Source organism: Opisthorchis viverrini, assembly GCF_000715545.1.
Source record: "Opisthorchis viverrini unplaced genomic scaffold opera_v5_166, whole genome shotgun sequence".
In the NCBI taxonomy this organism is placed as follows: Eukaryota; Metazoa; Platyhelminthes; class Trematoda; order Opisthorchiida; family Opisthorchiidae; genus Opisthorchis; species Opisthorchis viverrini.
In genome coordinates, this window is record NW_008751820.1 from 224,792 (window position 1) to 251,668 (window position 26,877).

The following is a 26,877-nucleotide window of genomic DNA, read 5'->3' on the forward strand; positions in this document are numbered from 1 at the left end:
ACATTCTGTGTGGTGACAGCAATTCGAATGATCTTTCCGTTAGAAAATTAAAATAAAATTGAAGCGTGACAGCATGAGGAAACGATCCGACACAGTTGAAAATCTTGGAGATACGTACGTCTGAGTGCTGTCGGAGTAAGGCGCCATGAGCAGGATCAATCCAGCAACCAAAGTCATGTGACCCCGGTCACAAAGTTGTGAAGATCCTACAGTCGTTTGACTTTTTACACTGCGGTATCCTGATCCACGTGAAACTGTCGACGGCACGCGTTTCATACTTTTCAGCGTAGCGCATATTCTAGCCAGGTTTTTGTTCGCTGCTAATTTTCTATCCGCTGAGGTTGACACTGATTACAAACATTCAGTCACCAGTCAATCTGACATCGCTACTTACTAGCTTGGTGTCGCGCGGCTGTTTGCGAAAGATCATCCTAGCACTAGCAATTCGGACGGGTAGTCGTGTTGTTGAAAGCGTTTTGTCTCCAAACGCATGCGTGACATCAACCTGAATCAAACTGTTCATTGAGGCTTATTGATAAAATTACTTGCGTCGTGTGTTCCTTAATGACTGAATTACTTGACATCATTGAGTTCCTTCCAGACGTTTCTACATCCATCCGGTTCGCCGAAGTTCCAGCCGTCCTCGCACTATCAGACGCACCTTATCTGTTATCCGCGTATCAAAAATCCTATTGCCCCGCTGTTTACTTCCAGGATACTGTTCAGGTCATGACGGCGTAGTGGATGCGTGCGACAGATTCGATTAACACCCTACTGAGAGCCGATGCAAGCGCACCAGGTGAATATTCCGTGGAATCTCTGATAAAAAGCACGCGTACGTATGAACAGTGAGAATTGGGATACGTGCAGGGGAAACTCTTCCACAAGTTTTGATCCTACACAGAGGAAAACATTTCGACTCTCTAGCTCCTCTAAACAAAGGTTTAATGTGGATCCACTCCATTGAAACTGAAGGAATATTTGGGCGCTCTCTGTGTGAGTACAAGTTTACCAGGTCATTTCTATATGGGCTACATGGGCTGCTATTGAGTCACAGCACCCGTAGGACATCAGAGAACTCAACCAAGCGGAAACTCGAGTTCACCGTAGCTCGCGTTCCTCTGAACGGAAATCAATCAATCAGCTTGATGATTGGGTTATTATAGTGTCAGCTGAAGCTGCTTCCATCGCTAAAGACATTTCTCGTCTATTATTCGATTAGAATAACCACATACACTTCATAGAACGTATTTGAGCGAAGACCTCTTCTGTGGCACTTTGGCTTTAGACCCTACCACTGATGTAGTAGCCAGAGCTGCTTCAAATCGCTCATCTGTAACACCCTTCCAGTGTCTAGCTGCGATGCTACCCGAAAGAAGCACGAGGGCTGAGATACTGCCAGGTTGCCCAAGCCTAGACAGTGGAAGTCGAAAGGCAGAGGTCGCGTTCGAACCACGAACCCTCCGGTCAGTAGATTCGCGCTCCAACCACTTGGGTCATCTCCCCTCCCCCCAGAGCTGCTCCATTTTACTGTGAATCCCTCCTGGGATCTATGGCCGTTCGCAATTAGTTGACTTATATTTTACTTTTCCAATTACGGTTATCAATGTACACAGGCTGCTAAGTTTTTCAGTTTCGTTTTTCGGCTAACAGAACCTTGTGATCCAGCTCATATTCGTCATTGGAACAGTTAGTTGCTTGTTATTTTGTAACCCTCGGGAAATTCAGTCATTCCCCCACTCTCTGCGGACTGGAATGACGTTTATTTGCTACTATGAATCCTATACGTTCGTGAGACGTACATCCGCCGGCCGCCTTTGCTCAATGCTTGACAGTCCGTTTTTTCGGCATGGATATTCTTCACTTCTTTCCGGGGCTGCATTGAGCTCAAATCTACTCAGTTACGTTCTTTCTGGATGACTATACGCTTTCTATACTTTACGCACCTGCCTAGGTGGACTAAAAGAGTCGGGGACGGTGTCGACATTTAGCCTTCTGACAAGATTGGTGAATCCCTGCTGAGCGACTTTTCCCATGCAGTGCTTCCACATTTGGGCCTCTTATTTTTCTGTTCATGGTTGTAGCTACTTAAATCTATTTTTAAGTAGCATGATTACAAAGGAAAAACTAACATAATCTTGTTGCTCCGGCACTGCCAAATATTCAGTTGGTTTAACTCTCGAGTTTTCAGTGGCACCCCCTGGTCCCTACTAAGGACACTTATGACGTTAACGATGGTATCGATCGCAACACTCCGTTACACTGCATGATCGGATGAACCATCCGGCTATAGATTGCTACTAAATACAGTTGAACATTTGCGATTAAATCACCATACCTGTAGGAACAAAATAAGTTAGCTGCGGGGTCAGCTGTAGGAATATATCAGGTTGGCTTAACTTCTGTCGAATTTCCACAATCTCCAACTGACCTTTGGCATTCCTTTTCGTGTGCATGCCCATCCTGCATGACTTCTTTATTTTTCTGTTTGGGTTGAATGACTATCTTTGAGCCAAACAATCCCCTAAATGAATATTGTAAACCTTCAGTTATAATACCTCATCAATGCGCAGCTGTCATACCACTCAGAGAAACTACGAGACTGCCCATGTCTAGAAAGGAGCAGTCGAGATGCAGGGGTTAGATTTGAACCTCAAACCTTCCGGCCAGTATGTTCGCGTCTTTGATCACTGAGCTATCACGAGTGAGAACTCTATTGGGGCGGAAAAATCCAGTCTCCAACAGAAAGTGGTGGTGCCCCTCGACCACCTTCGTGCATGGTTGGCCATTCCAGTCACTGGAAACTCATTAAGCCATGATCATGGCATACCTCTTCTCGATATTGGATGCCCATTTTTTCTCTTTCATATTTCCAACGGGCATGGTCCTAGGTGTAGGCTGTTTAGTTGATTAGAAACGGTTCTCTGGTCATCTTCATGTATCCCAATTGAACTTGAGTGCTTCTTGTGGTGTAGTTTAAATGTTTCCCAACTCTGCTGCAGCCGTCATCAGGACAGGTCTTCAACTGTGTTTTCTGCTCCGTAGCTCGTTTAATACAGCTATCCCTACGGAAGACGAACCTCTGAAGAGTAAACCTTCCTGGAAGTGGACATATTTCTTAATTTTCCACCTGCACACTGTATGAAGCTCATGGGTGTTCTCCAGGGATGCATGATGTGAGACTAGCTGATTAGCATCAGGTTCCGTGTAGAGAACTATGGTTTCAACAATCTTATTGGTTCGTCTGGAACATCCTGTTTTGGAGACCGATACAAACGAGCCATAGGCGAACAGTTCTCAGGTCTTTTTGGATGTATGTGCCATCCGTTAAATTGATAGCTTAAACAAAGTTCAGCATAACCAACCGAACCCGTCACGCGGTAATTTCAAAATAACGGATAATTCTTAGAAGAGGAGAACGAATGCATGGATTAGGCTAGAGAACATTGCTGCACTCAGTCGACCTCGGTTGACAGACCACCACTTTAGTAGTTGATAGTGGTGGATCCCCATTGACACATGCTTGTATCGTTGTCAGCTATCTTAAGTACATCCTTTTATCAGCGTCGTTGAGTTCGAGGTAGCTAAGTGGTTAGGGTGCAGGGTTAAAGGGCGGAAGATTTGTGGTTCGAACCCGACCTCAGCATCTCGATTGCCCTCGTCTGGGTTAGGACAACATGACACTATCTCATTCGTCATGCTTCTTTCTGGGGACATATCAGCTAGGTACCGAATAAGAGTCGCAACTGGACTGTAATCAATGCCAAAACGTGGCAGATTTTCCTGGCGTGACCTACATTCCGGAATAAAGAATCAGGTCAGTAATCCGTAGCTATCCTGTCAGTTGATGCTCAACAGTCCGCAATATTTGTGATCAAGAAGTATTTTTCTCCTAATTCCAAACGGCAAATACGTATGGCACGTCTCGGTAACCAGAATGACTAGCAGGTGTTATTGATGGCTTACTTGCTTCCTTTACCTTTTACTTACTTTGTCTAGATGGATTAAGTGTTTAGAGCATGAATTTACTGACCGGAGTGTACGTGGATCGAACCCGACCTCTGCCATTCGACTTCCCTTGTCTAGGCTTGGGCAACCTGGCAGTATCCCAGCCCTCGTGCTTCCTTCGGATGGCGTGGCAGCTGGACACCGGAAGGGTATTGCACCTGAATTATTTTTTTTAGGTTACTTTGCCTACTTTACTTTTTAATCCCTTTACTTTCTTGCTTGGGCAACGAAGTCTAGGGTCGGTTGGTTCCTGATATCTCCTGGTATGGTAACGAAACGTTTGCAAGTTATTTGCTAAGCTCGGCAAACAGATAACACACAATAGGAGCAGGAATTGTTCGGAGGTAGAATTTTGATGGAAAAAGTCTCGAAAGCTGTCAAATCGTCATTGTGGTATTTATATTCGGGACATGATTAGGATTGGGTTGCTGATTATCGCTGGTTTACCTGACCTCATCTCACCATCTTTCGGGGGTGTAGCTCTGTTCACAACGTAGGTATCAACCTAAGTCGGGCTCTTTCTTCCATCACTTTCGTGCAAGGGTATTTTCCTGTCCCAAACGCGGTTTTCCCCCTCAAACGTCTCCCATGTATGTTGTGGTGTGCTGTCCTTCGATTGGTCTGCCTATTTTTGGAACCATTACAGTGCGACTCATGTTTTTTAGGCGATTTCCCTCTCAATGGACCTATTGTGGCGATCATTCAGTAGCCTGCAATAGGCTGGATTAAGCCAAAGCGCCGTACCTGTGCAATGCTCACCTGGCCCGTCCTAGGCACTTCTGTGTTAGTGTATGAATTCCGCACCTTCAGTAAGTTTCCCATGAGACTTGACGATCAGTTTGAGAGGCAACGCTATTTCGTGTTTGCCTATTTGACTTTTTTTTGCCAGTGGGGTGTTCAGTCTAATCTGAATTGATCATCGCTACTTCCTTGTGGCTGTTGGGACGATACTCTGTTTCCTTCGTCTAATTTTGCTTTTTCTAGTTCCTTCTAAATGTGAACTGCACGTCGCTTGAATTTTTGCAGACAAGTTACGTGGCCGAACCCATTGGGCAAATTAGTATGCAAACGAGTGCATTTCGGTCGTGAGTTGTCTAAGAGTTTTCAGCAACCTTGTGAGTAGTGCGTTGTGTCTAACTTCATTATCTTATCTAGTTCTGTCTGCCTGGCGACATTTCACAGGCTCTTCAACACACGGAGCTTTACTCGCACACGGGAACTTCTTCGGTGATGATTTAAATTCCTTAGCGTGATTACATTTCTGAGGTTAGCGACCACCGATGACTTCTCTCCAACGTCTGTCGGTGTTGTATTCCCAAAACCCTTGGAGATCGCTTACCCTATCGTTCCCTAGATATTTTCTTTTATGTCAAATGAAGGCCATCAGCCTCTGTTTTGGTCAGACTCAGTCGTTGGGCTGTGTCAACCTGCGAAGTCTTTGATTTGCCGCCCACCTTGATACAGTAAATAGTTGTTTTCTGTATACCTATATTCCGTCCTTCTCTAACAAGCAGTTATTCAGTGCTTGCTGACAGAAGGGCATTGCCTCTTGACTCAAGAACGCCTAATCCACAGGCACTGGTTAATTAATTTTTCATTGGTTTGATGGTCATGCTCGAGATAGCTCGGTGATTAACGCAAGAACCTGATGGTCGGAAGGTTCGTAGGGCGAACTCGCACCCGGCATCTCGGCTGCTTCTGTTTAGGCCTGTGCAACCTGACAGTATTTCAGCCCTTGTATCTCATTTATGTGGCATGGCGTCTTTGCGCTGTAAGGATGTTACAGTCAGCAAGAATACACAATTATTTTTAATAACTCAAGGTTTACGAGGACATTGTGACTTGCTGAACGGTAGTGCAACTCTGTATCGGTCCCTTGGCTTCCTGCTCCGCCCACTACGGTATATCAAAAGGCACGGTAGCTCTACACAGCCCTTTATGGAGACGAAAGGAGAATTATTACATCTGTGTTTATAGGGTAGTCACAGAGTGCTCCACAAGGTCGTGCCAGAATCTCCGTGAGGGGGCAAGAAGCGTCCAGTCAAGGATGCTGGACCCGGATTAGCTGGCATTCTGACCAATCAAGGCATGCCTTCGTTTAGTCTGTGTCCTGCACGTGACATCCGCCCAAATGATGTGATGTTTGGTCATTATGTGATGTTTGGTTATTAGGGACGGCTTGCCTCCGAACAGACTAATTTAATTTGTCATAAAAAATTGGACTCCACACATCCCTTGTGGATGTCAGGGGACACGGATATTTTGGGTGATCTCGTTTAGAAAAAGCTATTCCTTCTACTATGCAGGTAGGCCGTTAATCCGCGATCAGTGACTAAGCGAGCCCCGTACCGGTACTTCACCGGCACTTACTGATGTCATGTAGGAAAGCACATCCAGCCAACCGGTGCTATCTTAGTTGTCTTTCACTCTGCCTTCCTCTCGCGAAAGTATTGCAAAATTGTCGAGAAATACACTCATTTGCAAATCAGTTTGGTGAGTAGTCTCCTTTATGAAAATATGCTGCGATATCTCACATATTGTGCCAACTGAATCATGAGGCAGCCTGTGTGCAGCGCATTTAGTTGTAGAATATCATAAACGAAGAATTCAGTTGAGTCTCTCATGAAAACCAAATTGACTTGCTAATGAGTGTATTTCTCGAAAACGGTCCAATTTTAGTTCAAGTAGAACATAAGGTTGACGGAAACTCGGGGACTGCGCCTACCTGATGAGCCCCAAGAAGGGCGAAACCGGTCGTAGGCTATCGAAGAGTTTTCAGCAACCTTTGGGTAGTTCCCTCTATGAAAATATATTGCCAAGTTCGTTCAACAAATGGACTTTTCATTGAATGGCACAAAATCACAAGACCAAACTCAGTGAACACATGCAGCTGACCGATGGTTTGAGAGCTAGGCACGTACACAGTACATACCCAAGTGAGAAATGACCTTTTTGCCTTAATAACACCTCCCCGAGTTGCTCCATCCGGAAACTACATTATCCCAAGTGATCATTCATGTGTCAGTTATCATTGCAGGCGCGCCAGCAATTTTCGTCTTGTCTATAAGTGCAAAAAATCACGAATTATGTTATATACTATCAGTACTAACATTGGATTCTGAAAGCAAAGTAAATCAACTTAAAATGTGCTTAACTATTCATTTCACCACGTATGACCTAGTACATCTTGCATAAAATCGCCTGTATGTGGAATCGAGTTCAATCAATACACACACACACACACACCTCGAGCTGTGGTGTTCGATGACCTCAACTTTTGGCATCCACATTATCGTTCAGCTGCAACACCCTTTGAGTGCCTAGCTGCGGTGCCACCCGAAGGATGCTGGGATGCTGCCAGGTTGCCCAAGCCTAGACAGGAGAAGTTGAGATGCAGAGGCCGGGTTCGAACCACAGACCTAATTATTGAGCAATGGATTGCCGGCGTCAATTTCCCGCTGCGCATGCAACCCAGTAGAATTTATCGATCGTTCGGTTGACAGGTCTGGATCGGTTCCTTCAAATTTGGTCTGCACTCACTGCCAAGTCAGCATACCGTTTGTTTTGGTCTATGTGGTTTGTCAACAATAACGATCGCCCAGAACTAAGACCCTTTCGGTGCCTTGCTACTACGCCACCCGGAGGATCATTAAGGTATGAGAAATCGCATGTTGCCACAGCCCAAACAGGAGCAGTCGAGATCTCGGGGTTGGTTTGGAACTACGGACCCTCCGTTCAGTAAGGTTACGACTTAACGACGCAAAGGCAAGCTGCACAGGCTCTATTATGGGTCGCCCACCGACGTACCAACGCAGTCGCACCCTGGTTTACATCTGCTTGGCACACTCCGCAGCCCAGGGAGAACAACGCCGGTTTCTCCTCATAGAGTTGTGGCAGACACAAGTGTGTACGTCTCTGCACGTACAGTAGGCCAATAGGATGACCGGGAAGCGGCGCGAACTCCTCGGATTCTGTGGAGGCTTTCGGAGTGCAATGTCATGTGTGCGAGTCTTTGCAGTCTACGCAGCTATACGAAACTCGCTCAACAATGCTGGAACATAGTTGTCGGATTTCAATGGGAGAATGACACCAATAGCAATGGAAAGCAGTGGCGTGGGAACCGACGAGATCAGCGACTCTTCAGGCTTGGTTTCTGTGTCTTCACGCTTATGGAGACCGGTCGGTTGGCTGATAAAGTGATAAATGCGCCTCAAAGAGCGAGACAAAGTGTTTCGGGACCGAAATCATCACTATGCCTCAAGATAAAGATAAATAAAAGGACAATTGTTTAGCTGTAACACTCGGTGCCTAACTGCCATGCCATCCGAAAGAAGCACAAGGGCTGGAATACTGCCAGGTTGCCCAAGCCTGGATAGGGGAAGCTGAGAGACGGGGGTCAGGTTCGAACCACGGACGTTCCGATCAGTAAATTCGCGCTCTAACCACTGAGCCATCTCGCCCCTCACTGTGCCTTAAAAGTTCAATGAAAAGACAAACTTATTATTGCCTTATTTTGCTCGATTTCCGCGCAGTGGTTGTGATGACCACTCTCCAGATGAGTTTGGCTTTCTAAGGTTGTTGGGGCTAGATGGCCCAAGTGGTTAGAGCACGAATTTACCGGCCGAAAGTTCCGTGTTTCGAACCCGACCTCTGCCTCTCTACTCCCTCTGTCTAGGTTTGGGCAGCCTGGCAGTATCCCAGCCCTCGTGCAATCTTCGGGTGGCATGGCAGTTTCAACCGAAAGGGTACTACAGCTGGACGATTTCTAAGTAGTTTCAGTACATTGTTTTTTTTTCACATGGCCACAAATTCATGAGTTCAGGCTGTGTGGCACACAGTAAGTATTGTTACTGCAGTTTCTGATCATCAGATATCGGAGACATCTGGTACAGGTCTTGAGGTCTTACGGTGACGTAGAATGCATGTGATAGGATGACACGCTAGCCACGGCTTATGATCCAAGAAGTTATTCAGTAACGGTTGACCGAACAAGTGTGCTGTGCTGAACCGAGGACGTGCAGAGCGTAAAGGCAGTCAAACCCTGTGCCATCTTCGTGGATGCTGAAGGATAAATTTTGACGAAGAGTGTTGAAGATGCGGAGCACGCCTGAGGAGAAAACTATTCATTACCGACTGCAAATGTTTCAGGTTGCACGGATACCCACTATAGCTGACGTAAATAATGAATCTATGAACTTCCTTTCCACCTGGTTGTGTAGGTTGGCCATCAGGCACGAAACGCCGAGAGTTGCACCGTGGCTGCTATTCGCACCACCTACAGTTTGGATCACTCTTGCGACCGAATTTTCAAGTTTTGCCATCACTGTGGGCGATATTCACCGAATAAATACTAGACAAGGTTTTCTCAGGGTTGGTGATGCGTTTGTTTCTCAATCGCTGCTGAAGTTCTCGAGAAATACACTTATTTGCAAATCAATTTGGTTTTCACGGGAGACTCAACTGAATCTCTCGCTTATGATATTCTACAACTGAATGTGCTGCACACAGGCCGCCTCATGTTTCAGTTGGCACGATATTCGAGATATCGCAATATGTTTTCATGAAGGAAACTGCTCACAAGGTTACTGAAAACTCTTCGACAGCCCACGACCGGTTTCGCCCTTCTTGGGGCTCATTAGGTAGGCGCAGTCCCCGAGTTTCCGTCAACGTTATGTTCTGCTTGAACCCGAATTGAACTGTTTTCGAGAAATACACTCATTTGCAAATCAATTTGGTTTCCACGAGAGACTCAACTGAATCTCTCGCCTATGATATTCTACAACAAATGCCGGCATTTATTGTTTTAGTACTGATAACACACTGTACCAATGTCATGTAGTGGGAAACGTTCGATGCCTCGCATCTTTCACTTACTCTGTCAATGAAGTTCGGTTCATGCGTTTGATTTATCCTTCCAATGTTTGTCGTTTCCTTCACAGGATTTATCTTCGACCTGTTTCCCCATTTCCCGAATCCCCTTCTACCAACATCTCTTCCCTCCCGGTTGTTATTTCCATGACCAACAAATGTGCTTCCTCATCTTCAGTCCATTCGTCGTGTTCATCGACGGCCCTTTTCAACGGTGATTTAACCCCTAATCAGCCCACTCTCAATTCTCGAGCTGCTTCTGTGATGCATTCCTGTTCCTCAACTTTGCTCAACCGGATCTCCACCGACCCGAATAGTTACTGCGCCGTGGTAGCTGACGCGTGTCGGTTCAACCGCGGTCTTGGCAGAGGCCGTATCTCACGACTACCGTTTCTGGACTTGGCTACCCAGACTTCCCAACGCCCTGCTCCATGGCTCTATCGACCACTGTGCGAGCGATCTAGAAGTGAGCAGTTCATTAACCTCTCTCTGGATTCGTAACACTCCTCTACTGTGTAGACGTTCGCTTGGTAGCTTGTTCTCTGGCCACATTCACCAGGTCTGCAGCTTAACTTGTGTGAAAAGCCGATAAGCGCTGACGGATAGTGTACTAAAACACAAGTTCACCGCGTATATATGATCGTATCCTGAAGTACATTCACTTTCTTTGGTCGGGATGTTTTTCTGGAAGCTGTTTCCAACTCAGCAGTAGCAGGCAAAGGCTTTCAGTTCACTGGACACCAGAAAACTGAATTCACTAGCGATTGTTGTTGATAGCCGATTCGGTTTCTGTGTACCGGCCAAGTCAAATTACTTTAGATTTCTGTAAGTTCGCGTGAAGCGTTGGAATTTATCCGGTATGACCAGAACGGCATGAATGAAACCAATGGTGCACAAAGCCATAGCTATGTACGTTCTCTTTTTTTCCGCAGACGTATTGGAAAGTGGCACACACGTAGTTCTCCGTTATATGCGCCATCGATGGCGACTAGACTACCAAACGCCTTTGAGGAAACGAAAGTTGGCCGCGGATCGTCTTTGGTTTACCCTACGAACTGGGCTGACCGCTTTGGGGATTCCAGTCGAATTGAGTGAGTTTTCTAATCCCATTTGTTCATGGTCGTTCTCAGCTATTTGTTCCGGCACGGGTCACGTAACTGCATCTCTTGATGCCTGTTTCACTAGTCGTTCAGCTGTGGCACTCTTCCGGTGCCTAACTGCCGTGTCACACAAAGTATTCACCAGAGTTAAGATACTGCCAAACATAGACAGGGGGGGGGCGAGATGGCCCAAGTGGTTAGAGCGAGAATTTACTGACCGGAAGGTCCGTGGTTCGAACCCGACCCCCGCCACTCGACTTCCCTGTCTAGGCTCGATATCTGTAAAGCACCAATCATTGTTTGGTAACGGGGCAGCTGGACCGGCCACCTGGTCTTTCGAACTGCCTCAGATGAAAGTCGTGTTAGAAGTTGTGTACCAATAACAAATCGATTCTGAGCGATGACTACCAGCTGGTGGGCTCGTTTCCTACCAGCTGTTTGAACTCCCGCATTTTTTCCATGCCTTCCATATTTGGGCGCACTCAGCGAACGGTAGTCGGACCCACGTAGGAATTGTATAGCTTCTGGCGATCCGGAGCTGCACGTTTTATCCAACAGGAATTTGAAGGACTTTTAAAGTCGTGATCCAGGCCACTAAGCAGTTGTCTGTACGTACAGAGGATGGACGCAATTCAGTTGTGAACTGTGGCATTGGTTGATAATTCCTGGAAGATCTGGTCTTGGTTCACTGCTTCCAGCGTCTTTGGCAGCCGCAACACAACTACACATTGGTGGTTTCGTATTCGTTCCTTGAACTCAAGGGACTCGCTACCGAGTCCTGGAAAAGCCTTTTCGGCTGACTGGCGAAGTTTTCCCTCGTTGCATGCGGTCGTCGAATGTCCTTTGGTTATCACGCCAGTAGCGTCTAGTTTGTTTGGCTGAATGTCCTGAAAACTACCTAGCCAGAGGTTTCCCCCCAAATTTGAAAATCGTACACGCGGTTGTATGCTTCCGGCAGATGGTGTTTTGGAAATTTTCCAAGATACCGTCTGCTCTGTCCTTTCTGTTAGCGGAATTTGTCCTCCAGATAAAACGGATAGAGTTGGAATCAGCATCTTGCCGTCCGCGAGGCGCACCGTAAGATGAGTGCACACAAATTCTTCCGCTCCGTGAGCGAAAAATCGTTCAGCTGTAACACCCTTCCGGTGCCCAACTGCCATGCCACCCGCGGGCCAAGATACTGCCAGGTTGCCCAGTCTTAGGCAGGGAAGTCAAGAGGCAAAGACCGGGTTCAATCCACGGACCTTCCGGTCAGTAAATTCGCGCTCTAACCACTTGAGCCATTCGTGAGAACGTGGGGGCGAGATGGCTCAAGTGGTTAGAGCTCGAAGTTACTGACCGGGAGGTCCGTGGTTCGAAGCCGACCTCTGCCTCTCGACTTCCCCTGTCTAGTCTTGGGCAACCTGACAGTATTCCAGCCCTCGTACTTCCTTTGGGTGGCATGGCAGATTCTCAATGTTTACTTTTTTGTTCGCTTTCGATATCTTGGGGTTTTACGTATTTACCGTGAAATCAATCACCCAGTTGACAACGCCGACTTCGCAACTGCTTTTTTGCGTTTTTTTCGAAATCTCGTCCATTTTGGTTTGACCACCAGTGTGTTTTCGAAACTAATGGTAACAACAGTGAACGGCTTCTTGTGGCCGCTGTCCAGTCGTCGGGGTCTTGGTTTTTTGGTTACGACGTGGTGCGCCGAACTTGCTTGCATATGTAAGCTCCAGCTCGTCTCGTTATTTATCTCGTGGTGTCACAGCCTGGTCTGTAGCAGTTCATTCGGATTACGTTGACATACTTGCCGACAAGCGGGCCGATTCTGTCCACTCGTGTACTTTACACGCACCTGACAGTCAGATGATACGTGAAGTATGAGGTAGCAGCCACATTTTTAATTCTTTGGTAGACAAAGTGACGATTCAATCTGGCTTATTCTCGTCGTATTTTCTGCTTGGATGTGAAAACTCTTTGCTTCGATTCCCTTATGAAAAGAAACTGAAGAAACGTCTCAACTTGAAATAGTTCTACGGTCAAGGTTATTGGCTCGAATTTCCGTGGTTCGAACTCAATCGCGACTTGGCTTGGATAACCTGGCAGGATCTTGGTGTGGCATGACATTTTGGCACACCGCAAAGGCGTTAATGCTAGACGGGGGCTGATGAGAGCGTGGATTCACTGACCGGAATGTCGAAAGCGACCTCTGCCTGTCGGTTTCCCCTGTTTAGGCTTGGGCAACTTGGCATTATCGCAGCCCTGGCGGTTTGGCACCGAAAGAGTGCTACGATTTTTTCTCATTTAGAAAGTATGGCTTCCCATCTCAGGTTTGGGGAACAACAGGTCTTTTTTTAAACAAATTGGTAGAGTGAGAAGCAGTTGTCATTTTTCGCGAAATGCCCTTCCAACTTGGTTTTTACGGGGTACTCCGCTTAATCTTTCATTCATTTTCTTTAACCGACGGTGCTATGCGAAGAACGCTTTTTGGCGCGATCTTCGACATATGAAATAGATTCAGTTGAGTCTTCCGTATGGTCTAATTGGTGAATTGTTGAATGAGTGTACTTTTCGAATTTCCTACAATCCGGGTTAAGTTAGAACATGGAAACTCGGGGACTGCGTCACCCGATATACCCCAAAAAGTGCTAAACAGGTGCTAGGCTGTCGAAATTTTGTTTCTTTCTCAGCTAATCTCTCTGTTTTGTTCATCTTCAAGTTCCTCTGGTTACCAAACGAGCTTATGCAATAGCCGGTCTCCCAATACCGCCGGGCCTCGCCCCCCATCTTGAAGCAATGATTGCAAAAATCAATCCGACTAGTTCTCAACTCTCTCTCTTTTTGTTCATCTTCAAGTTCCTCTGGTTACCAAACGAGCTTATGCAATAGCCGGTCTCCCAATACCGCCGGGCCTCGCCCCCCATCTTGAAGCAATGATTGCAAAAATCAATCCGACTAGTTCTCAACCAAATGGGACCGGAGCTTACTCCTCGTCCGCTCGCACCCATCCATCCTCACTTGGTCTGAGTACGAAGAAGCATTCAAATTCCGATCTCGTCAACGATTCAGCCAGTCGGAAAGCACCTTTAAATGGTCGGGAAGAGGAATTGTCAACAGTAGTGGATGATACTCTTGTGGATTCAGCAGATATTGTGATCAAACAGCCTTGTGTGAGCATGACTCGATGTCGTTTGTTTGATGCTGGAGGGACCCCATTGGCCACTGGGGAGGACAGTGCATTGTCCGCAGATAATGCTGGATTGAAACGAGCTTCCAGTGGGGTCAGTGAAGATGGTGGAGTGTGTTGTGACACGAAGACAGATGATGAAATGTCCGTACAGTCGGGTAATGGGACCAAACTGGGCTCGAATTCAGACGGCCTGTATGCGCGAGCCAAATACGAGGCTACGGTGTACGAGGTGGAAGACGAATCACCCGAGCAAGATGACGAGGAGGAGGAGGAGGATGAAGAGTTGGATGATGATGTTGAATGGATTCAGTCTCGTGGGCGGCGGTCTTACCACGCATTAGCCGGTGGACGTGCATTCGGATCCGCCAAACGACGAAGGCGTTCTTTGGCCAGACGCAAGGGGAGTCGGTTCGCTGTTGTAGGCACGCGACTTTCAACCCGTCGAATAGCTGCTGGTTCGTTCGCGCAAACTCAGCGATCTCCCGGTGGCAGACAAAAGGTAAACGATTTCTCGTGATTAACTTGTGTATATCTTGTTTTCAGCGTACTCAAGTTGGATTTTATCCGACTGCAGTTCTATGCGACTAAAGTTTTGAATGCTTTGGTGAATTTCTTCTGAGACATTGAGGTTTTTGTCTCTGTCCTTTCTTTGCAAATTACTGTTGTAAGTTATCACAGATGTATGGTGTTTTCTGAAAAAGAGAAACTCGTTTCGCTACAGCTTGTCCGGTGGAGGTATCGGGTTTTCTCACCTTGCCTTTTGGTTCAGATCTCACTTATAACTTTGAATCTTCACCTCCGTTGAACTCACTCTCATCGGCATTGTATTCACTGATTGCGGTGGTTCCTAGAAGATACCCATCAGTATTTTCCTGAAGGAAACTGCTCACAAGGTTACTGAAAACTCTTCGACAGCTCACTACCGGTTTCGCCCTTCTTGGGGCTCATTAGGTAGGCGCAGTCCCCGAGTTTCTGTCAACGTTATGGTCTACTTGAACCCGAATTGGACTGTTTTCGAGAAATATACTCATTTGCAAATCAATTTCGTTTTTACGAGAGACTCAACTGAATTTCTCGTTTATGATATTCTACAACTCAATGTGCCGCACACAGGCCGCCTCATGTTTTAGTTTAGTTGGCGGCTGCCGAAGAGTTTCCAGCAACCATGTGAAAAGTTTCCTTTATGAAGATATACTGCGATATCTCGAGTATCGTGCCAACCGAATCATGAGGTGACCTATGTGCAGCACATTCAGTAGGAGGACATCATAAACGAGAGATCCACTTAAGTCTCCCGTGAAAACCAAATTGATTTGCTAATGAGTGTATTTCTCGATACCCATCAGTACTTTTTTCGTCAGGTGGAATCCTGTCCTTGACACTTCCCTGGTCATTTTATTTCCTTGAAAGCGTTGATGTGATATACCCGACCCCGTAGTGAGTTCTTTGTGTTGAAGATTCCAGAGGAACGCCATTCCATGCTGAAAAGCCGCTACTTCTAACGCATTAGGGATCTTCACCAATGCGCACCTCGCAAAACTACGCTGATCATCAGTGTGCTGAACTCAAACTTTGACTGGGTGGAGTGCCGCTCATACTTCGATTCCAACAAACGACATCACGTGCTCGAACAACGACTCGTCAAGTGGAAGTATCATTCTTCCTGTATAATCTTAACATGAAACTCTATTTCATCCTAAGTAAACATTTTGGGATCCTGTGCCTTGATTTACTTTGGTCTACGCGGAATTTCTGGCAAGCGCGGTTGCCTAAGCACACATTTTTCCATGTGGATTAGAACGTCCAATACGTTTTGGGTGATGAAGGCCAGTAGACATTTTTCGGCCTTGTGGAACAACGAAGAACACAGTTCATTCCACCGGTGCCGAGATGGACCAAGTGGTTAGAGCGCGAATCTACTGACCGGAAGGTCCGTGGTTCGAACCGAACCTCTGCCTCTCGACTTCCCCTGTCTAGCTTTGGGCAACCCGGCAGTATCCCAGCCCCCGTGCCTCATTCGTTTGGCATGCCAGCTGGGCACCGAAAGGGTGCTACAGCTGAACGACTTCACTCCACCTTCAGGCATCGGAGATAAACACCGCCAAGACAAACAGACAACCAATCACTGTTCCCAAACATCACAAGCGATGTCTATCATCCTTAGGATTTGTGGCAACTTCGCTAGGGTGCTTATTCCATCTTTTAACGATCGACGGACGCAAGTTATTCCCAACAGATGCGCGTGCACCGAAACAAATCATAGTTAGATTCTTCGGACACCGCCCAGCCGGAATCTGTGCTTTTGAGTTCAGTGGTGCCAAGCGTCTTGAGGCTGGGTCGCGTGTTTATGTCATAGGAGACTGTCGGGGAAATCTAACCAGTTTCGTTAGTTGGAGGATAGATTCAATCTTAGGCTGTTTCTCTACGGCATCGGTTCTATTTGACTCTAAAATTGTTCACTTATGTCAATGTACATGGGTCACCAGGTGACAAAATAGCATAAAATTGAACAGATGTCACTTTGATAAATCAGTCGCGCTATACTAACCATACATATACTTAATTCTTTACTTCGTTCTGAACGAATAATATATATACTCGTCTGTTCGTCCTTTCAGCGTCTAACGGATCGATCGGTGGTCAGAACAGACTCCGCTATCCATCAGATTTCATCTTCACGTGCGACTTTATCGGTGCGTGGTAAATCTACAGCCAACTCGTCTGGTCCGAACAGAGAATCTGAATCTATGCGTGATGGTAAATATGACGTTGATGAATTCGTCTCGTTCTATATGTTTACATTCACACCAGTACTAACCGAGAAATGTGATGTGCGTGGCCCTAAATTCGGTGGGGTGTCGGAATTTCCAGCAGTATGGAGAAACCGATCGCCAGCTCAGCTGTAGCTTACCAGCCTTGGCATCTCTCGGCTAAATGAACACCAGTTTTCTGTTCACTTGAATGTGAGAACTTGGCGGGGTAACCTAGCGCCCTGGGATTTCACACAAACACAGGTCCTGTCAAGTTCTGGGTTCGACAGACCCATGTCGCCAATGACTTTCCACTTTATTAGAGTTCCCTTGTCCTGCGCAAGTTCAAGTCACACAACCTAGTGCAATCGTCTGTGGAACCTCTCTCCAGTGTCACCCCGCGGCGCTCATCATTCTAGTGCGGGTCACAGATATTCTATGGAATTCACGTTCTGGTGCAGTTACTCTGGTGAATCCACACCAGGAGGGAGTACTGGCCTTGAGTTTCGCTCTTTAATAAGAGCTCGTTAAAAGTGCATGTCATCAGGTGTTTCGGGGTGTAGTAACGGTATTTTCCTCGGCTTAGTTCTCGGTCTGAGTCTGCCAAGCTAGCGTTCACGTCAAAACAAACACCAAAGGTGCAAAAGGTCTATTAACGCCCAAAACGAAATCAGGAACAGTTGTACAGCGCTTCGTATATATAGCGTAAGCGGCTATAACTTTCTGGAATTTCTGACGCGTTCTGGAGCTCCATTGGCAACCGGCATTCGGCCAATACTGGGTCATGATTGGCTGTTGGGTCCAGATTGTTGACCAATCAGATCTCGTCTTGATGCCGGACCGGCAAGCGTCCCGAATTTTGGGCCAACCTCGAGCGGGCCAGGCTTCTCGGCCGTAGCAGCGCCTAAAGACGTGCGGTATAGTGGGATCCGCGTGGATTCCTGCCTAACACGGGGGTTTGAACTTCTGACATGCGAGGCGAGCATGTTACTACCACTACTCCACCAGTGCATACTGGACTCATCCGGTTTTTTACGTCTGAATAGGTGAACGTGTCCACCCAGTAACTCTTCATTAGAATAATTGCACCAGGACAAGATGACTGCTCAAATGAGAGTGATATGAACGTAAGTTTTACAAATCTGATGAATCTCGCAGCACAGTGTAGATAGTATTGTTCCTGGAGTATTTAACTTATTATTTTTATTATTATTATTTTCCGCAGTGCAGCTCATTTTCTAAGCCGACAAATCGTTCGTTTCTTTCATTCACTGTCTGCCGATAATTGTGACCCCTCAACGGAGTATTTTCTTTCAACTCGAAAATTTGGAACTCTTCCCCCTTCAGATCACTGGGAAGAGTTTGCTGAGCCCGGATTTCAGCCCAATGCGAACTTTTGTTCTCTTCCACTCAAGACATCTGACGACCCGGCTGGATCAAGCCTCCTGGAACATACTCTGGGACACTGCGTCCCGTATACCTCCCCGTCATTGTCTGCGACACTGCTCAATTCCACCAGTGAGAACGTCAACTTACGACGGGATACTGCCGGTATGAGTTCCCGGAATAGTCCAACCACAGATATTAGAAGGCCAGTACAAAGTGCACCCTCCATTTCGCGCTCCGGCATATCAGCTGCAGTTTCAACCGCCGGTCCGGCTCTCTCTCCTCGCATCACAATGTCTCAGCTTCTGTGTTCGGCGAGCAGTACTTCAACTACTAACAATTTTGTAACAGGCAATTGTGGACTACAGTCTAGTCCGTCCACACCGTATGACTACCCTGCAACCAGTTTGTCGGAACGTGACGGAATATGTTTCAAAGATCCATATTCTCGTCCTGGTCAGCCGCAACCGCCACCTACAAGCACTGCTCAAGCAATGAAACCACTACCTGTGAAAGATTATCCCGCCCCTGTCGCCATGGCAGGCTCTCCGATTCCTCGTAGTGCAGAGTTTCAGCCACCGTGTGTCGCCGCAAATGCTTCCGCGTCCTCAACTAACCCCAATCGGACTTCTCCGGGTGTGCTTCAACTAACCCCAATCGGACTTCTCCGGGTGGTGCTTCCGCGAGCACAGACTCATTCGCCACCCCGGCGGGCGCAACTACAACAGTGACGTTCTTCGTATGTGAGGTTTGTGCTTCACGTTATCGATCCACGGCTGGACTACGCTATCACTATCACAGTCAGCATTCAGGTTATACACCCAAAAACCCGATTTCCGCGTCAGCTTCGCGACTTGTGGTTCCGGTTGGTGAAGAACGTGGGATTGGTGGTGGGCTTCGCGGTGGTCGGCCTAGACGGCATAAAGGTAAGTTTTATTTTTGGTTACACGCCTAATCGCTTCCTGTAGACCTTTATAACTTCACGTAAATTGCGATTTTACGCTACCTCCATTAATATCCTCCAGAAACAGGTTCCCGTCATACTGGTCACCACATAATTAAGCACAGGGCCCTAGCTGAAATCGGAAATCATTCAACCGTAACACCATTTCGGCACCTAACCACCATACCGCCCAAAGGAAGCATGAGGGCTGGGATACTGTCAGACTGCTTAAGCCTAGACGGGGTCCGAATCACGAACCTTCTGGTCAGTAAATTCGTGCTCTAACCACAGTCGTGAATGTACATGTGTTGGTTATAGGAAACCGGTTTACTCCGGGCATTCTGGCATTAAATGCATTCAGTTCCGTTTTTCAGATCACAGACCGTGCATCAGAGTGCAATGGTTCCAGCCTCGTTCACCAAGGGGAACAGAGCATAAGGGAATGAGATTCACACATTGGCGTTTTTTTTGGTATTAGCCCCTACGCTTCGTGTTTCTATCCTGTCCTATACTTTCCGGAAGCGAGTTTGCGGAATTGTAACAAGGTTGACGGAAACCCGGGGACTGCGCCTACCTGATGAGCCCCAAGAAAGGCGAAACCGGTCGTGGGCTGTCGAATTTTCAGCAACCTTATGAGTAGTACATTACAAACAAATGGATTTCTGTTAGAAACCAGTTGCCATGACGGCAACGAAAATAGCAAGCAAGCAATCCATCTGGCATAACACCTTTTTTCAATTTCCCCGATACAATGACCTCACCGGAGTTTTTTTCGGGACCTTTCTGAAAATTGAACAGGAGCTCAACCGTCTTCTAACTCCGATCCATTTAATATGCTCCTGTTGTTCCACCGATATAGGTTCAGCTCTGGACGGTAGAGGACGCGGGAGACTCAAGGAGTCCAATGACACGAAAGCTCCGAATCGTGCAAACGTATCCGGTTCTGGCAGTGGTATCCCTTGTATGGAAGAGACCGACGGCTTTCGCTCTGCCGTAGCTGCTCACGGTAAGTAACTGTACGGTTAATTTCAATCGTTAATCTTTCTGTGAACCTTTGTTGTTATCTGTTTTTTTTTCAAAGCTCGTAATACTACTGCGTCTTGTAGCGTTTGTATATCGCTTCTCCGCGTTAGACAAAGCAACAACGGTGGGAGCCTGCTGAGCATTTGCTGGAAAGTTTCAGAACTAGGGAGTAGTCTCATTTCACTAGTTTCCTATGTCTTCAACCAGGAGCCTATGTTTTGTTCACGTGGATAACCTCTGAGTTTTTTCAAAAATTTTCTCCAGACCCATTATCTGGCCCGGAAAGGCATACCTCACCCCGTTCGGACCCGTTCACGCCATCTTTCTCGGGACATTACATGTCATCTGGCCAAAGCACCGGTTCCAGCAACGCTACCGTCGGAATGACATCAAACAGAACGTCGGAAGTGACTAACCCTGGGGGCGTGCATTCATCTATGCGTCCTTTTGCCCGTTCCAGTTGGGTGGATTTCTATCCAAACAGATCGTTGGACGATAAGAACGAATCGAAATTCGGCCCTTCAATCAGTGGATTACTCGCTAGCCCTGGAGGTCAGCCAGTGACCTCTTCGGACAATGACATTGTCGAGTTGACACAAGGTCCCAGTAGCACATCTCATCAACGCGCAAACACGTTACAGTCTTTGGCGGCAATGGAGAACAACGTTGCAGCCAGTTTATCCTACCACCCGCGGTCACAATCGTATCCACAATCATCCGTTCCTATTTCATCTTCTGCCAATTCCTACGCACCGTCCTTGAGCTGGGCGTCATCACAGGATCCCTACACAAACGTTGCTGCTGTACCGTCAGACCAACCGTTTACCGCGTTCCATTCAAGTCCAGCGCAACGCCGTTTTGAACGCCAACGTTGCCCGGATAGGTTGAGTTTGAACCCTCCACCGAACGCCTCATGCGTACCGACTTGTGTCTATTGTCTTGGAGATGATCGACTCAATCCTCGCCTTGGACGTTCGGAAGGCTTGTTGAGATGCTATCGTTGTGGTACCTGGGGACATTTCAGTTGTCTTCAATTGCCCTCGCATGTGATCGATATGGCAATGCGATATCCATGGCAATGCATTGAATGCAAAACCTGCTGGGTTTGTGGTTCCGCGGAACAAGAGGTGGGTCCAACCGTGCGGATATGCTGTTGATACCACCCATTTTCTACAATTTCAGTGTAGCCTGCTAAAACATGTGTTTGTTGTATTGTTGGTCAATCGAAGCAGCCCTGATGGAAACAAGGAGACATTCGGGGCCTTACCAAACTTCGATTTCTAACACGAGGTTATTATCTTTGTCAAGAGGTATCGTGTTGACTGGCTTCTCGAGCAACGACTTCCCACATAAAAGTTTCACTCATCGGGTGAAGTTTATTCTTCCACTGAGCTACTTACATATTGCTGGTAGTGTGAGGAGATGAGGGATTTTTGTGGGATTTCGTCCTGTAAGTGAAGCCAATCTATGCTAAAAAGCCGAGAAGTACTGTACAGCTGTTTCATCCTTATTGGGAATCTTGGGGTTTTGCGGGATACGTATTTCATTCATAGCCACACCACTCTCGTTTGAACGGCCGTGTTCCTGTTCTGGCGTAATTATTCCGGTGAGTCCACACCAAAGTGGAGCACTGGACTCGAGTTTCGCACTTATTAGAGCTCATCAGCAGTGCATATCCAATGGCCGTGCCGGGATTTGAACCCCGGACATCTGACATGCGAGGCGAGGGCGTAACCACTACTTCACCAACGCACGTTGGACGCATCTGAATTATCACGTCTGAACAGGCGAACGCGTTCACACTTGAGCCTTGTGATTGGTGTGGTTGGGAATCATCAGTGCGCATCTCACGAAACCCCGAAGAGTCTCGGACCCGCTACCTTATGATTAGTGGTTTGAACACAACCCTTCAGCCACGAGCAGCTGGCCAGCGCGTGTGACCGCGTGTGGTGGATCCCGTGATCGAAGAATGAGCGGCGTTATATCTTGTCCAAGTGCGAGTTAATCACACTGCTGATCAGCCACTGGTGACCGAACGGTTAAGTGATCAGACTACTTGCCGAGAGGTCGCGGGTTCGAAGCTCTTCGGAGTTTCGTGAGATGCGCGCTGCTGATGGTTCCCAATGAGGATGAAACAGCTGTATAGTGCTTCTTGGCTTTCAAGAATTGATTGGCTTCAATTACAGGTTGAAATCTCCACAAATCATCCTTGAGATCATGGTGTGAAATCCGTACTCTCATTTGATACGTGTATTAGGATTGCACAATTCCGACCCTGTCGCGGGACGTTAAATCTTTAAACCATCGTGAACACAATGACAGAGAATGGAGCAGAGCAAGTTGTAGACTTCGTAAGGAAACGCCACATTCGAGAAATACACTTATCTGCAAATCACTATGGTTTTCACGAGAGGCTCAACTGAATCTCTCGTTTATGATATTCTACAACTGAAAGTGCTGCACACAGGCCGTCTCATGTTTCAGTTGGCACGACATTCGAGATGTCGCAGTATGTTTTCATAGAGGAAACTACTCACAAGGTTGCTGAAAACTCTCCGACAGCCCACAACCGGGTGAGGGAAACTCGGGACTGCGCCTACCCGGTCGTAGGCTTTCGAAGAGTTTTCAGCTACCTTGTGAGTAGTTTCCCTTATAGAAACGCCACACTGTTTGGTAGTCAAAATCGCTCTCCTTTGAACATCGGACACACAAAAACATACAAAAACTGGGCCTCTTTTGCAGGGAATTCCTTTACTTAATTTATCCAGTGAAGCAGGGATTATTGTTCTCTGCGATTCTACTTCTTTTAGGGAATACTCGTTCTACAGACGATTCATAAAGTTGCTAAAAACTCTTCCTCAGCTCACGACTGGTTTCACTCTTCTTGGAGCTTGTCAGGCTGGTGCAATCGTCGAGCTCCCCTCAAGATTATGTTCTACTTGAACCCAAATTGCACGGAATCAGCGTAACACGCTCGTTTGCATAGCAATTTGGTTCTCAGGGAAGACCCCACGCAGCCGTGAACGAAAGATTCAGTTGAGTTTACTGTGGAAACCAAATTGATACGCAAATGAGCGTATTTCGCTAATAATCTCTATGCATCTGTTTCGTTCGGTTTGCTTCGGCACGCTAAATAAGCTCGTCATCCGCCTTTCTCAACGCATTCTAAGATGCTTCTATTTTCAATCAATTGGAAAATGTTCAAAACCGATTGAGAAGTCATCGTTTCAGAAGAACTTGATAAACGATCGATAGTCTTTTTGATTTGGGCAACGTTTCGCTTTTGATACAAAGGTTTCATCAGGCCAAGTGAACAGGTCACCGAATTGGCCAGGTTATAAGACAGACGGGGAGCCAATCAGTAAATCCTCTTCACACCAGGTCAGTGTTGAGTGTCAATTAACTGCTCTTGTCGGTTCGGTTAGTTTGTTGTCAAAATCTTGCTTTGGTGGATTGGGGTAGTTTCAAATTAAATCTGATCGGGTTTGGTTCGTTGATGTTCCACTTCAGGGTGCTTCAATTGATGATTCACCTCGGTTGCCACTGGTAGATATTCCTTGGTCTTTGTGGGGTTGTGAGTGTTCCGGAAATTTGTTTGGAGGGTCCAGTGGAGTTCAAATGATGACTACTCTTCCTTCTGATGACCGCGCACCATTTTAATCGTCTACGTTGTTTCCGGAGGTGCGATTATTTGTCGCCCTATCTTCCAAAAGTAAACGAGCTACTGACATTTTGGAAGTAGACTGATAAAATAATTTTTTACTATACGGTTGTTTACAATAGTATCAACAATGTATTATGGTATATTAAACATGTAGTTGTGAGTTTCGTATGGTTCAGCCTAGTCTGCTTGTATTATCAGCATTTTTCGTTGAAGGAATAGCTCGCGTTGGGTAGATAACCAAAGGTCGGTATCAGCTTTCTGTTTTTCTCATCGCACGATATGCGATCGATTCCGGTCCACAATTTGAAATTGAGTTGGATATCCCTATCCAAATTGGAACACTGTCCAAAAATATAACAGTTGCGACTCGCTTACTTCCAATGTAGTCAAATCTGAGATGTTTTCATTTCTGATCGATCAATTATTGTAAGGTTGGATGTATGCGGTTCCCGTTAGAGAAGCTGCTCTCAGCACTGCTCAACCCTCTTCTCTCACTGTTTTATAACCACAGCCTCGAATGGCGTTTTGTGGAGATTGTGATCGAACCTTCCACATTGACTGCCTCCCTAATCCACTGCCGCGTGTCCCGACAACGCATTGGACTTGTTATATCTGCGTGCATGGATTGTACGCAATGCCCCCGACTAGCACGATAATCGAGCCGCAGTACTGAACACCCATCGGCGATATCCGTCAATGCCACAGACAGGCAGACAGATCTCTTTGACGCGCGTTTCCCATCGCATTTCCAATCTTCTTGCTGTTGTGCTGTGCATCGCGTCGTGACTGTTTCACAGAGAAGCTATATCCAACCTCCCGCCTCGTTTTTTCTCTCCCCCCTCATTTTCTTTTCTTCAGATTCCGCGTATGCAGACAGCTGTTCTAGAAAAAAAGTTCGCCATTGTCTTCTTTCGATGGTGTTCCTTGTTTTGTATTTTTCGCTCCGGTCATTTCATGATGTTGCATTACCTCATGGTCGCCCTTTCACATTCATCACCGCAGACAGCTGTTTTGCTTTTTAGCTTCCGTATTTAGCCTTTTTTTATTATCTTGCATTGTGTTCACAATCCTCCACACCTGACAATCATCAGCGCTGATCGTTTCTATTCGGACTGACTTGTGTTTTTTTTGTTTGCCTTGTGTTATTTAAAAGCGAGTTGTTGACGGAGAAGTTCGTCTCACTGCTGTTGTTTTTTTTCGGTCTGCGAATATCATTTGTTTTGATCCTGACCTGCTTGCTTTGTCCTCGGTTTCCTTACCATACCACGTACAGTACGTACTATTACTATTATTATTATACTTCTTATTATCGATATTATCGTTTCCCTCATTTTTATTCCCGATTTCGTCTTTTCCTCCCCAGTGTATTTCCCTCATATGCAATCACGTGAATGAAGTTTGCAGAGAAAGCACCAAGTGAATTACGATGCCAAATCTTCCAGAGTCTTCTGATTGGTGTCGATATTTAGTCTGCGCACCGTATTGAGCCCCCGCCCGTGTTTTCGGTGAAAAACTACCGACTACTGCCTGTAATCAGAGCGACCATCTAGGTAGGCTTCCTATCATGATCAACCCAGGGTGTCGAAATGTTGTCTTGCTGAACGTTGGTGCAATTCTGTATCGGTCCCTTAGCTTCCTGCTCTGCCCACTATGGTATATCAAAACGCACGGTCACTCTACACAGCCCTTTATGGAGACAGGAAAATTATTACAACTGTGTTTATAGGGTATTCACAGAGTGCTCCACAAGGTCTTGCCAGGATCTCCGTGAGGGGGCGAGAAGCGTCGAGTCAGAGGTGCTCGATCCGGATTGGCTGGCATTCTGACCAATCGGGGCCTGCCTTCGTTTGGTCTGTGTCCTGTATGTGACACGTCCGCCCAAATGACGTGATGTTCGCTTATGAGGGACGGCTGGCCTCCGGACATGAAGGGACCCAATGGGCGAGAGATGGCTGAAGTGGTTAGAGCGCGAATTTACTGACCGGAAGGTCCGTGGTTCGAACCTGACCTGTGCTTCTCGACTTCCTGTGTTTAGGCTTGGGCAGTATCGCAGCCCTCGTGCTTCGTTCAGGTAGCATGGTAGCTGGGCGCCGGAGGGGTGTTACAGCTGTACGATTGTTTTTCTCAAGGTATTGCATTAACTGGTCGGATTCTGTGACCTATGGTTACAACTCAGTAGCGGTGCTCGGAGTGTCCTGCTTCTGCATTCCTCTTGCTTCATGTCGGTTGCCTCAATGTTGATTTTTTTCTTTCACACAAGAGTCCCATCGCGTGGTCAAATCGTTTGGTGCCTCGCATAGTTTATTTTGCAGTACTGTTTGGACGCATCCCCAAATTTTACGGGTCGGTTCCTTGAGAAATCCAGTCCAAGATAAATTAATGACATCAGCCCAACCGATGCTATCGCGTGTCCTGCTGCTCACCTAATTTATGGGAGCTTATCGAAAGCTTACTGTCGGTCTTTCTTGCTGTTTTAAAACCGATCAGTGCAAAGGCCGCACTGATTTCTAAGTTGCCTCCTCATGTATCAAGTCCTACTTATAACTTCATTCCGTTCCGTATGACTGGAAGTAACGCCTAATCACTGAACACCTAATCATCGGTAGACGGGTAACATCATACAAAATGAGTCTCAACACACCGCTGAGTCTTGTGATGAGTTTACTGCATTTCGGATGTCAGTCGGTTTAAGCTGAGGATGAGACACCACTGGTGGTTCACATCTTATAGTTACCGATCGGCCGCACCAAGTTTCATGTTAGCCAGTGGAGTTCGGCGAGACCTCAGTTCGAAGCTACCGTAATAAGTCAGATAACACCCGTCTTACTTATCAGACGTCCAGCCGGTTTTGTGTGCGATTCCTATCCCTATTCTACTGCGTCAGCTGAGCAGAGGCTGATTATAGAGTTCAGTTCCGTCGCTACGACGCTCGATTCCCTGGAATCGTTTTGTCCATTAGA

General features: G+C 46.8%; 2 protein-coding genes across 2 annotated transcripts; one reads left to right on the top strand and one right to left on the bottom strand.

Moving 5' to 3' along the window:
• Positions 1-4,418: 4,418 nt before the first annotated feature.
• T265_07243 (hypothetical protein) lies at positions 4,419-25,344 on the top strand (the record flags this gene model as incomplete). Its single annotated transcript, XM_009172717.1, has 10 exons — positions 4,419-4,501; positions 9,948-10,342; positions 10,809-10,967; positions 13,818-14,650; positions 16,770-16,908; positions 18,249-18,961; positions 19,036-19,213; positions 20,090-20,236; positions 20,518-21,380; positions 24,429-25,344. The coding sequence occupies 10 exons, from the start codon at positions 4,419-4,421 to the stop codon at positions 24,588-24,590; spliced, it is 3,672 nt and encodes a 1,223-aa protein (XP_009170981.1).
• T265_07242 (hypothetical protein) lies at positions 11,609-12,136 on the bottom strand (the record flags this gene model as incomplete). The annotated part of the gene is made up of 1 exon (XM_009172716.1): positions 11,609-12,136. One exon carries the CDS (start codon positions 12,134-12,136, stop codon positions 11,609-11,611), a length of 528 nt encoding a protein of 175 aa, XP_009170980.1.
• Positions 25,345-26,877: the final 1,533 nt, after the last annotated feature.